Source organism: Acomys russatus, chromosome 16 (genome assembly GCF_903995435.1).
Source record: "Acomys russatus chromosome 16, mAcoRus1.1, whole genome shotgun sequence".
Taxonomy (NCBI): domain Eukaryota; kingdom Metazoa; phylum Chordata; class Mammalia; order Rodentia; family Muridae; genus Acomys; species Acomys russatus.
The window spans coordinates 32294150-32307817 of NC_067152.1; the positions used below are offsets into that span (position 1 = coordinate 32294150).

General features: G+C 41.5%; 1 protein-coding gene across 1 annotated transcript in view; it reads left to right on the top strand.

Annotated features, from left to right (window-relative positions):
• Positions 1-13519, top strand: part of Ddx42 (DEAD-box helicase 42) — a 37180-nt gene extending 23661 nt beyond the window's left edge. The window contains exons 8-18 of the mRNA XM_051158887.1: positions 120-239; positions 1070-1246; positions 2461-2589; positions 3305-3404; positions 4042-4089; positions 5149-5246; positions 7204-7480; positions 8615-8841; positions 10636-10746; positions 11553-11654; positions 12166-13519. Coding sequence (XP_051014844.1) covers positions 120-239; positions 1070-1246; positions 2461-2589; positions 3305-3404; positions 4042-4089; positions 5149-5246; positions 7204-7480; positions 8615-8841; positions 10636-10746; positions 11553-11654; positions 12166-12840 — 2064 coding nt within the window. The 3' untranslated portion in view covers positions 12841-13519. The remainder of the gene's footprint in view (positions 1-119; positions 240-1069; positions 1247-2460; positions 2590-3304; positions 3405-4041; positions 4090-5148; positions 5247-7203; positions 7481-8614; positions 8842-10635; positions 10747-11552; positions 11655-12165) is intronic.
• Positions 13520-13668: the final 149 nt, after the last annotated feature.

A 13668-nucleotide genomic window follows, 5' to 3' on the forward strand; every position in this document is an offset into this window, starting at 1 on the left:
TTATGTACTTTACACTCTCTGTTCTCTACCTAATGTGCTTGACCTTAATGGTGGTGTTGAACTGTACATGCTGTTTAAGTGGAAGTGCTGCCATTCCTGGGAACTGTCTTTGTCTCTAGGTCTCTGGTGCTGCACCTCCTAGACCAGGAAGTAGTTTTGCTCATTTTGGGTTTGATGAACAACTTATGCACCAGATTCGGAAATCTGAGTACACACAGCCAACCCCAATACAGTGTCAGGTACGTCAAATATAATGGGAGGAAAATGCAAGGCCCTGAAACTTCAAAAATGGAAGAAAAATGAGAATTCTTGGAAAATGTGTTTACATGCCTGCTAAATACCTTGAAAATGTGATATGAAAAAAAATACTTTATTGCCTAAACTTACAAAATATATTTGTGTATGAATATATTTGGTGCTTTCCATGACTAGAATTCCTTTGTATTTAATGTGAATTTTTTTCATCTATTTCTGAGACTAATAGCTTTTGTTTCCGATTCAATGTCGGATTTATTTATTCCTTTAACCCCCCAAAATTGAGAAATTTCAGTATATGAATGGTCTGTTTCTTTTTCAGTTGAACATTAAATTTAAATTTTTAAAAATTATTTTTGTGCATGTGGGTGCATGCATATTTGCTTGCATGTATATCTACTTACCACTTGCATACAGTGAGTGTAGAAGCCAGAGGAGAGAGCTGGGTCTCCTAGAACTGGAGTTGCAGTTACGGGTACTTAGTATTGAGCGCAGGTCTTCTGGAAGAGCCATCAGGGGTCTTAACCACTTCTTGTGTCATCTCCCCAACCTTGCCATTCAAAAAATTTTAGTAGCTTTTATCATAATTTTTTTCAAAGAATCAATACAAATAGGTATTATTCATTTTTTAAAATAAATGATCACGGGGCCACATGAAGGTATATTATTTTCTTTAAATCAAGTTGATGGGAATGTCAGGATTCAGCTAATGCTCCGTAGATATTCTGTCCCACTGGAAATGAGTGCCATCTGTAGTTACTTTCTCCTCCTTAGAGCTGAGATTTTGGAGTGTGGACCTTTTCTTCTTCTCTAGGGTGTGCCTGTAGCGTTAAGTGGCAGAGACATGATTGGCATTGCGAAAACAGGCAGTGGGAAAACCGCAGCCTTTATTTGGCCCATGTTGATTCATATAATGGATCAGAAGGAATTGGAACCAGGTGATGGACCAATTGCAGTGATCGTGTGTCCTACTAGGGAGCTTTGTCAACAGGTATGTGCTTTGAAAGGTTCCTTCTCCACTTCTGGACTAGCAAGGCACATTGAGTAGAATGGTGTATGGTTTAGTTATTGTTGCTTGGAGGTGCGTGCTTGGAAATCTGAGGTTGACTTTCAGGTGTCTTCCCTGATTCATCTTCACATTTGCTGGACTGTTATTGCTAGTCTGGCTAGAGAGTTTGTTCCATGGCTTCTATCTCCACCCCTGGATGCTCCTGGGATTGTTGGCAGGGCACCATTCCCACCCAGCTGTTTTGTGGGTTCTAGAAGTTAGAATGTCATTCCTCACACTTGCATGGCAAGTGCTTAACCCATTGAGCCATCTCCCCAACCTCTCCCAACTTTTGTTTTAAATGTGATAAAACCAGAAAAAAAATTGGGTATCTTAACCCATTTTAAATACACAGCTCAATGGCTGACACATTATTATGTTCCCAGGGAAGTTTTGAGAAGTATTATATACTATTTATAACAAGGATAGCATAACAACTTTTTAAAGATTTATTTATTATGTATATAGTGTTGTATCTGCATGTACAACTACTCTCCAAAAGAGAACACCAGGTCACATTATAGATGGTTGTGAGCCACCATGTGGTTGTTAGGAATTGAACTCAGGACTTCTGGAAGAGCAGCCAGTGCTCTTAACTGCTGAGCCATCTCTCTAGCTCCCATAACATTTTTTAAAAACTCTCAAAGTATTATGGTTATTGTCGGAACTGTTAGTATTATAAGTTCATAATGTTTCCTCTATAGCGAATTTAATTTTATTAGTAGAAAGACAGGATCAAGAAGAGGATACGTGATTCAAAGCAAGAGTATAGCCTTACTATGATGAAGCCGGGTGTGGTAGTGCATACATTTAGTCCCAGCACTCAACAGAAGGGTCTCAGACTTGGAGGCCAGCTTGGCTTGCCCTTGAAGGCTAGGCGAGTGTTGAGCTATATGCTCAGCCCTGTTCTGTTGGCGTTTTTCTAGTTTTTGTTTTTTGAGAGTGTATCTTGCCAAATTACCCAGGCTGGGCTTAAACTTACTATCTTCCTGCTTTAACCTCCCAGGTACGTAGAACCACAAGCCTGTGCCACTAGGCACGACTAGGTTTTGATTTTCTATAATAGCACTGTGTTGTTTAGAACTCTGTTTTGAGTAATGTTAATTTTGTATTTGTTTAGCTTATAGTTTTTAAGATATTATTTAACAACTTTTTAGATCCACGCAGAGTGTAAGCGGTTTGGGAAAGCATATAATCTTCGATCCGTGGCAGTATATGGAGGAGGCAGCATGTGGGAGCAGGCCAAGGCCCTTCAGGAAGGGGCAGAGATTGTTGTGTGTACCCCAGTAAGTATATGCTCTTCTGTTCAACTGTGTTCTCCATCTCTCTTGATACGGAAAACATGATTCCTTTTGAGGGAATTCCCTCTAAAGTGTGGTAAAGCTAGGTTGGGAATATCCTGATGAGTCACCAGCCTTTGGTTGGGTTTACTTAGGATTGGTTGACTAGACAGCAGTCTATGGCAGTATCCATGACCATATACTAGCAGCTGCAAAGTTCCTTCCTGTTTTAAACTTAAGCTCTCCTAAGAGCTGGGTCTGTGCTTACCAAGAACATGAAGAGCCATAGAGATGCTCAGATCATGGTTAGACCTGCCCAGAGGATGTATGTTAAATAAACATTAAATGCATCCATATTTTTTTTAATCTTTTAAGAATATATTACAAAAACAGTTCTAGCCCACTTGCCTCTAGAATTTAAACCATAATTAACATACAGAAAGCAGTTGAGCTTCCAGAATTCTATTCTCACTGAGTACAGTGGTGCATGCTTTGAGTCCCAGCACAGGTCAATCTCTGTGAGCTCCAGGCCACTTGTGAACACCTTGTCTCAAAAAAAGTTCTTTGTCTATTTTTCTGGTTCAATGCATAAAGGCTGTCAGATCAGTATCTATTTCTGTCCAAGATCAAAGAATTGACACTTTCTCCAGGAATGCTACTGTATTATGTCTTTGTGAATACCTTTAGTTAATACTTAGTATTCATTTTGTGAATCTCACAGGGCCGGCTGATTGATCACGTGAAGAAGAAAGCTACTAATCTTCAAAGAGTCTCTTACCTTGTGTTTGATGAAGCTGATCGAATGTTTGATATGGGATTTGGTATGCCTTGAATATTAGTTTCTTCTGTCCCTATCCTCAAGTTAGTTTTTTCCATGTCTTCCTAGAGTTGTTTCAAACAAAGGGATAGACCAAGCCATGAACCATTGCAGCTTTCTGAAGAGAAGTATGCTAGTCTTGCAAGTAATTGTAACAAGGGAGTGTTTTCTTTGTTCTTCATCTTTACTCACAGGCCTTTGAGGTTAAAGTCCATATTCTTGAGGAGGTGAATATTAAATCGTCCAAGGTTCTTTCCTGGTCTCCTTGGCTAAACCTGGCTATGCAAGTTTCTAAATAACCACTATCTACCCAGGCCCAGCTACATTGACGTTTCATACTGAATGATGTCTAGGAGTTTCAAAGGCTTTTTTTTTTTTTTCTGGTTTTGGTTTTTTGTTTGTTTTGTTTTTCGAGACAGGGTTTCTCTGTGTAGCCTTGGCTGTCTTGGATTCGCTTTGTAGTCCAAGCTGGCCTCAAACTAACAGAGACCTGCCTGCCTCTGCTTCCCAAGTGCTGGGATTAAAGGCACAAGGCTTTTTAATCCTTGAATGTTTCTCATGTGGATTTTATTAAAGTGACTTTTCACACCTGTCTTAACTGCATTACAGTATTGTATTGATTACTGTTCTGTTTCTTTCAGAGTATCAGGTTCGATCCATAGCAAGTCACGTCCGTCCTGACAGACAGAGTATGTATGAAGCAGCTTTACAATAAAATTTATCTTTGTATTCTAAATGAACACCAATTTTATAAGTACTCATGGTTATGGAAGCAAAAATGACTATGTATGTACTAATGAGAAGTGTAAAGAGTAGAGTTAATGACTACTTATTTGAGGTAGAAAGGACATCAGAGATCATGAGCTATAATCTGTGTTTTGTTGTTGTCTGCAGTACTGACTGCCTCTCTGAGCTGTGTATGTATCTCCAGCCCCTACCCCACCCTCCTTGTTTCACCTTTAAAAAAAAAAGATTTATTTATTATGTGTACAGTATGATCCGATCACATTAGAGATGGCTGTGAGCCACCATGTGGTTGCTGGGAATTGAACTCAGGACCTCTGGAAGAGCAGTCAGTGCTCTTAACCTCTGAGCCATCTCTCCAGCCCTTTCACCTTATTTTTTAAGTAGTCTTGCTAAGCTGACTAGCTGTCCTTGAGCTCACGCTATAGTTAGGCAGCCATGAACTTGCAGCACTACTGCCTCATCCTCCCAACAACCGGGTTTATAGGTTCGTGCCACCAGGCCCAGCATGCTGCTCACTTTTTATTGATGTTAAAACTGAAATTACATAATTTGCTGCAGTTGATTTGAAATCCAAGTCTTTTCCTGAACCATTATGACAACTCATTTTTTTCTTTCCTTCTTTCTTTCTTTTTGTTTTTTGTTTTTGTTTTGATTTTTTTTGTTTTTGGTTTTTTTTTTTGGGGGGGGGCGGATTTTTTGTTTGTTCGTTTGTTTTTGTTTTTTGAGATAGGATTTCTCTTTGTAGCCTTGACTGTCCTGGATTCACTTTTGTAGACAAGGCTGGCATCGAACTCACAGCAATCCTCCTGCCTCTGCCTCCCAAGTGCTGGGATTAAAGGTGTACACCACCACCGTCCAGCTGACAGCTCAATTCTTGATTGCAAATGAAGTAAAAATGAAATCAAAATTTTATTTAGTGAATCAGTTAAAGTATAGAAGCTTAATGAAGGAATTCAGTAAAAAATGCTTTTTCTTCATCAGAATTTACTTTTATCTTTTAGCCCTCTTATTCAGTGCAACTTTTCGGAAAAAAATTGAAAAATTGGCAAGAGACATCTTGATTGACCCTATTCGAGTGGTTCAGGGAGACATTGGAGAGGTAATCCACACAAGGTGGGGTGGGTCCTGGGGGTTATTTTTCATAAAGACATAGAGTTTATTTCTTTTTGGTTGGTTGGTTTTCGGGCTTTTTTGGTTGGTTGGTTTTTGTTTTTGTTTTGTTGTTGTTGTTGGTAGTGGTGGTGGTTTGGTTTTTTGTTTTGTTTTGTTTTTGTTTTTAAGATTTATTTATTTATTATGTACAGTGTTCTACTTGCATGTACACCTGCACACCAGAAGAGGGCACCAGAGCTCATTATAGATGGTTGTGAGCCACCATGTAGTTGCTGGGAATTGAACTCAGGACCTCTGGAAGAGCAGACAGTGCTCTTTACTGCTGAGCCATCTCTCCAGCTCCCTATTGTTGGGTTTTTGTTTTTGTTTTTGTTTTTTCAAGACAGGGTTTCTTTGTGTAGCCCTGGCTGTCCTGGACTGGCTTTGTAGACCAGGCTGGTCTCAAACTCACAGAGATCCACCTGCCTCTGCCTCCCCAAATGCTGGGATTAGAGGTGTGTGCCACAGTGCCTAGCTTAGAGTTTAATTCTTTTTTAAAATTTTTTTAAAAGAAAGATTTATTTTTATGTATGCATTATCCTGCCTACATGTATGCATACATGACAGAAGAAGGCGCCAGATGACATTACATACAGATGGTTGTGAGCCACCATGTGGTTGCTGGGAATTGAGCTCAGAACCTCTGTAAGAGCAGCCAGTGCTCTTAACCTCTGAGCCATCTCTTTTTTGGCTTTTCAAGACTAGATTTCTCTGTGTAGCCTTGGCTGTCCTGGACTCGCTTTGTAGACCAGGCTGGCCTCGAACTCACAGCAATCTACTTGCCTCTGCCTCCCGAGTGCTGGGATTAATTGTGCCACGACACCCAGCTAGAGTTTAATTCTTAAGTAATTTTTGTTTTGTTCTTTTTTGTTTTTGTTTTTTTAAAAGACAGGGTTCGTCTGTGTAGCCCTGGATGTCCTGGGCTCACTCTGTAGATTAGCATTCTGCTTCCCTAGTGCTAGAATTAAAGGCATGTGCCATCATACCTGGCTCATCAGTAATGATTTAAAAATCAAAATGTTACACCTTATGTATAGAGCAACATGGTTTAGATTTGTTTTGTTTTGTTTTTCGAGACAGGGTTTCTCTGTGTAACTTGGCTACACAGAGAAACCCTGTCTCGAAAAACAAAAAAAGAAAGAAAGAAAAAAGAGAAAATACCCCACAAATTGCCTACAGACATTTTTTTCAATTGAAGTTCTTCTTCACAGATAACTCTAGCTTGTATCAAATTGACAAAAAAACAACTAGGACAATGGGGTTTTGGACACATAACTATAAATATTTATGGAATATATTACATACATTCCAGTCCATGTTAAGAACCCATTGCAGATTATTGGGTCATATAAATTAGATATGAACATACCATAGGGAGTTGGTGAGCAGGGTACTTTGAAAGAATAGTAAGGGTTTTTGCTGGTTTGGTTTGGTTTTTGGTTTTTTGAGAAGACAGGGTTTGTCTGTTTCACAGGGTGGCTTCGAAATTAAAGAGATCTACCTGCCTCTGCCTCCCAAGTGCTTGGATTAAAGGCATGCACCACCATGCCCAGCAAGAATAGTAAGGGTTTTTGTTTTGTTTTGTTTTGTTTTGTTTTTGTTATTTTGAGACAGGGTTTCTCTGTATAGCCTTGGCTGTCCTAGACTTGGTTTGTAGACCAGGCTGGCCTTGAACTCACAGCGATCCATCTGCCTCTGCGTCCAGAGTGCTGGGATTAAAGGTGTCGGCCACCACGCCCAGCTAAGAATAGAAAGTTTTAAGTTGTATTTGACATACTAAAGGAAGAACCAAGGATATCATGGATGTTCTGGGGCTATTCCCATGCAGTTAGAAAATATAATACCTAATCGTTGAAGTCCCATGTGGCACCAGTGTCACAGTTGCTTATTTTATTTCCCCTCAGGCAAATGAAGATGTGACACAGATTGTGGAGATACTGCATTCTGGACCTAGTAAATGGAACTGGCTTACTCGGCGTCTGGTAGAGTTTACTTCTTCAGGGAGTGTCCTCCTGTTTGTTACTAAAAAAGCCAATGCTGAAGAACTAGCCAATAACCTTAAGCAGGAGGGTCACAGTCTTGGTCTGCTTCACGGGGACATGGATCAGAGTGAAAGAAACAAAGTCATTTCAGACTTTAAGAAAAAGGACATCCCTGTCCTGGTGGCCACTGATGTTGCAGGTAAGAAATGGATTTCAGCATAAGCATGCCCTTTGTTACAGGCGTTGCCTGCCCCTGTGGTAAGACCTGTAGCATCTGGTAATGAGTGGAGCACCCATTGTGGCATGGCACTGACTGTTCTCTTTTATAAAGTGCCGTGCAGAACAGCTGTGCCGTCACAGCTACTGCAGTAGGCATTGTAAATTAGTGATAGGACTTTAGGCTTTACTCCACTAAGTTTAGCAACTACCCTTAAAAACTAGTATTTTGAGCTGGGCATGGTGGTGCACATGTGCCTTTAATCCCAGCATTCAGGAGGCAGAGGCAGGCGGATCACTGTAAGTTGAAAGCTAGCCTGCTATACAAAGCAAGTCCAGGACAGCCAAGGCTAACACAGAGGAACCCTATCTCAAAAACAAAAACAAAAAATCCTAGTAAAATGGTTCATTAGGTACTCGTCATCCAGCTCTGACAGCCTGAGCTTGGTATTCAGGACTTAAATATAGTGGAAGGAGAAAACTGACTCCCATAAGTTGTTCTCTGTCCTCTATTACATATGCTGTGGTGTCTGCATACATACACACAGGCACAGGTTCTGGGTACTGAACTCAGTTCCTCGTGCAAACACACTACCAACTAAATTACAGCTCTTGGAGAGCTAACTTGTGTGTGTGTAGTTTTTTTGTTTTGTTTTTTCTTTTCTTTTTGGTTTTTCAAGAAAAGGTTTCTCTGTATAGCCCTAGCTGTCCTGAACTCTCTTTGTAAATCAGTCTGGCCTTAAACTCAGAGATCCACCTGCCTCTGCCTCACCTTCTCAGTATAAAGGTGTGTGGTACCACCCCAGGTTTCTGTTTTTATTTTTGAGATGAGTTCTTATGTATAGCCCCAGCGACCTTGAACTCCAGTCCTTTTTAAGTATTAGGACTAGAGGTGTGATTCCAGTACAATTATCCAGAGTATTTTTTTTTTTAATGCTCATATTACTCCCAATAGTGTGAACTTATTTTTTCTCTTGGCTTCATACCCATCCATGAGCTTGCCTGGATAAGGGAAATACATATTCTTATAAATATAGCATTTGTAGTTACTTTGATTTTTGTTGTTGTTGCTAACTGCAGATGAAAAATAAACGAATCTGAATACCTTCTATTTCAGCCCGTGGTCTGGACATTCCTTCAATTAAGACAGTCATTAACTATGATGTAGCACGAGACATTGATACCCATACTCACAGGATTGGCCGAACAGGAAGAGCTGGTGAGAAGGGCGTGGCCTATACCTTACTGACCCCAAAGGACAGCAATTTTGCTGGTGACCTTGTACGGAACCTAGAAGGAGCCAACCAACACGTTTCTAAGGAACTCTTAGATCTCGCAATGCAGGTGAGGGCTGGGCACTTAAAATTGATAGAAAGTATACAACTGAGAAAGAGATCAGTAGGCAGGGAGGGATGATAACATAGGAGCTTGAGAAGATGATGGGCAGGAAGGGCGTGGTTAATATGCAGACTGGTACCATGGGATGTTGAGGTTCATGTGTATGTTCTGTCTATAGTTTCTGTTGAAAAGCTGCCTCTTTCTGTGGGTTAAAATCTGTTTCTTTAGTTTTTACCTGCTTACCCCACAGCACACTTTTTTAAAAATTTTTTTTGCTTATTTGCATTGGTGTTTTGCCTGCATGTGTCTGTGAGAGGGTGTTGCATCCTCTAGAACTGGAGTTGCAGTTACAGACAGTTGTGAGCTGCCATGTGGGTGCCAGGAATTGAACTCAGGACCTATGGGAGAGTAGCAAGTGCTCTTAACCACTGAGCCATCTCTCCAGTCCCCCATAGCACACTTTTATGAGTCAATTTAATCTCAAAAGATACCCATTATTCTCACTTATTCCCTTCTCCTTTCATATGAGTTACCAAAAACCATCAGAAAACATAAATGTTTACAGTATGGTCCATAACAGTAGCAAAATTACAGTTACGAAGTAGCAAAAAAATAATTTTATGGTTGAGAGTCACCACAACATAAGGAACTGTATTAAAGGGTTGAAGCATTAAGATAAAGAACTACTGGGTTAAAAAATAAAATACAGGGCTGGGGAGATGGCTCAGTGGTTAAGAATACTTACTGCTCTTGCAGAAGACCCTGGTTCAGTTCCCAGCATCCACATCAGGTGCCTCACAGCCAGTTGTCACTCCTATCCCAGGGGATTCAGTGCCCTCTGGCTTCTGCAGACAGCTCCGTGTACTTTGTGAAAATTAATTCTCTCTCTCTCTCTCTCCCTCTCTCTCTCTCTCTCTCTCTCACACACACACACACACACACACACACACTCTCTCTCTCTCTCTCTCTCTCTCTCTCTCTCTCTCTCTCTCTCTCTCTCTCCCTCTCTCTCACACACACTCTCTCTCCCTCTCTCTCTCTCTCTCTCTCTCACACACACACACACACACACACACACACACACACACACACACACACACACACACACACACTCACTATTTTCCTCTCTAAATTAGACATGGCCAGAGCAGCTATTTTACACTTCATGCCTATTGACTGCCCTCCTTCCAGGAGTCCCTGGAGGAAGGGACAGTAAGGGAGACCTTAGATCAGTATCTAAGCACTCTGATAAGTTTTGATATGTCAAGCTACCAAAAAGAAGGCAGGCTGGAGCCGGGCATGCTGCCACACACCTGTAATCCCAGCACTCGGGGAGGCAGAGACAGGCAGATTTCTGTGAGTTCAGGACCAGCCTGGTTTACAAAGTGAGTCCAGGACAGTCAAGGCTTCTCATAGAAACCCTGTCTCACAAAACCAAAAAATGAAAGTCGGTGGGCTAGAGTCAGAGGTGTGTCTCCTTGTTAGAGTGCGTGCCTGGCATGCTTGAAACCCTAGATTGAGTCCTTAGTACCATGTAAATTAAACTGTGCATGGCGGCAAATAGATGTAATCCCACTCCTTAGGAAGTGGTAGCAGAAGGTTCAGAAATGCAGGGTCATCTGTGGCCTCAAAAAGCCCAAGGCAGGACCTCAACTGTGAATGGTCTATCTTGTCAGAAAAGCATCAGCTAAAGATGGCCCACAAAGTTCTTCCTTCCTACCTAGTTTTCTTCTGACCCTATGTGCTTTCTTTGGCCTTTTCTTCCTTTGTGGGTTTAACCTTGAACTGTGTTCTTCACAGAATGCCTGGTTTCGGAAATCCCGCTTCAAAGGAGGGAAAGGCAAAAAGCTGAACATTGGTGGAGGAGGCTTGGGCTACAGAGAGCGACCTGGGCTAGGCTCTGAGAATTCGGTGAGTTCATACTACCACAGTACTCTGGGGATAGGTCCTATATCTTAAGTGATCTTAAGTGGTCCTCATGAGTCCCGAGGATGTGTATTTAATCTGCCAATCTGAGTCCATGCAGTGCTGCTTCTTGTAATGAAGCTGTTGTGGAAGAGGCGTGTGTGTACTTGGCTGACTAGGCTTGCTCGGGAAATTAGTCTAACTTCAATGGATCTCAAATTGTAGTGTCCTAATAACATCGGACACAGCTGTCATACATGTATATAATATTGCCCTATACGATTGCAGTATTTTGTTTGATTTGGTTTTGGTTTTTTTGAGACAGGGTTTCTCTGTGTAACAGCCTTGACTGTCCTGAACTCTCTTTGTAGACCAGGCTGACCTCGAATTCACAAAGAGGCAGGTGGATCACTGTGAGTTCGAGGCCAGCCTGGTCTACAGAGTACAGGATAGTTAGGGTGACACACAGAAATTCTCTCAAAAAAAAAAAATTTACACACTGGCAAATGTTGAAATACAGATTTGGATCTTTATTGGGGTTGCTTCAAATCCTGTGAAGCAGTGTTGTGTTATATTACTGGCCTTTTCAAATCTTTAACATTTTTACTTAATAGAATGTTGGTATATAATCGTATAGGAGGATGTTAGTTCCCAGGAATAAATTTATTGGGTCGAGGGAAATAAGCATTTTAAAATACCTCTTCATTATTGGGCCTTTTCTCACAAAGAATTCTAAAAGAATATTCAAATACCTACTACAGCCCTGGGCTGGATCTGGCAACTGCTTTTCTAATAAGTATTTTTGTTTTTAGGACCGAGGAAACAATAACAATGTAATGAGCAATTATGAAGCCTACAAGCCCTCCACTGGAGCCATGGGAGATAGGCTGACAGCAATGAAAGCAGCTTTTCAGGTCTGAAATAAGCATTCCATTCTATAAGCTTTCAACAGGGGGCTGGAGAGATGGTTCAGTGGTTAAAGAACATTTGTGTTCTTGCAGAAGATCCAGGTTTGTTTTCCCATCACCCACATAGCACCTTAGAACCATCTTAGGATTCAGTCCCAGGAAATCTGACGATACCCTTTTCTGGCCTGCACAGACACCAGGCAAGCATGTGGCATACATATACACAAGCAAAACACTTAAACACAAAATTAAAAAAAATCTTTTTTTTTTTTTTTTAAAGAAAAGTTTTCAACAGTAGTTCTTGGAAGAGTGAGGGAACCGTCCTGAGAAGGTAGTTGAGTCTGTAAGCTTCATACTACATTTAGAGCCCTCTATTTACTTGGATTTTTACATACAGGCTTAACAGTAACCTGCCTGAATATGCATGTGGAATTACTGTATCATTGCTAAAGTTACTTGTTTGCTCAAGTTTATTGCTATGCTTGTCCCTGAATCTTTTTTTTCTTCCTCTTTTCAGTCCCAGTACAAGAGTCACTTTGTTGCAGCCAGTTTAAGTAATCAGAAGGCTGGAAGCTCTGCTGCTGGGGCAAGTGGATGGACTAGTGCAGGAAGCTTAAATTCTGTTCCAACAAATTCTGCACAGCAGGGCCATAATAGTCCTGACACCCCCATCACCAGTGCTGCTAAGAACATCCCAGGCTTCAGCAGTTCTGGGAACATCAGCAGTGCCCCGGTGACCTACCCTTCTGTTGGAGCCCAAGGAGTCAACAACACAGCTTCAGGAAGTAACAGCCGTGAAGGGATTGGGGGTGGCAATGGGAAGAGAGAGAGATATACTGAGAGCCGGGGTGGTGGCCGTCATAGTCATGGAGATGGTGGCAATCGGCATGGTGATGGTGGTCGCCATGGAGATGGATATCGTTACCCAGAAAGCAGCAGCCGGCATACTGATGGCCACCGACATGGAGAGACCAGGCATGGGGGAAGTGCCAGCAGACATGGAGAGAGCCGGGGTGCCAGTGATGGTAGGAATGGAGAAAGCAGGAAAGAAGGCTTTAATCGTGAAAACAAGATGGACGCCAAGGTGGACAGCAGCAAGATGGACAAAGTGGACAGCAAGATAGATAAGACACCTGATGGCTTTGCTGTTCCAGAGCCACCCAAACGCAAGAAAAGCCGATGGGACAGTTAGAGGGTATGTGAAAATCAGTGTGATCAGTTGTCTTTAATTTTATTTTTAGAAAGATTTGGTAACTGGGTGTCTCAGGGCTGGGTTGGGGTCCAAGATGTTCAGACCCCCTGCCCTTGGTAGAAAACTGGAGCGAGGAGACAGACATTATACCTTCATCTGGTGTCCAATCGGATGTTGGTCCTGGAAAGCAGAGAGAGCTGGGAAGCTTTTGTTTGCTCTGGTTGAGTTTTAAGACTAAGTGGAAGATACTGAGGGAGAAGGGCCTTAGGGCACAAAACTCACTCTAGGTTTATAATAGCTTATATTTTTACTAAAATGTCACCTTATAAACATCTATAAATTGGATTTTCCCCCCCCCCTTCTTCTTCTTAGCTGTGGCCAGGCAGTCCCATTTTTTTGGAGTTGGCTTCTGCACACCCAACCCTTTGACCTGTCAGGGATGCTTGGGAAGCAGTTTGGTGCTTTCAGATGTTTGCAGGGGTGATACCTGAATCTCAGGTCCCCAGACAGCTTTGTTTCCAGCCCTGAGACATGCAGGAAAGATAAGAAGCCTTCCAGACTCAGGCTTTGAAAAACAATTAGGACTGAATCATCTTGGGTGAATTCTAGGATCATCCAGGCCTGGAGTACTGCTAAATTAACCATTAAAAACCAACCCCAGCAGTAGCTTTTAAGTCTATTTCATTGTTTTTTTGTTTTTTTAACTTTCCCCAATAGTAGAAAAAGTCTTTTGCTGAAATGATTTTTGTTCTATCTTGTTTATAAAAGGAAAAGAAATATACAAACCTTGAATTTTGTGATTTTTGTGAAGGTTTCTTTAAGATGTGC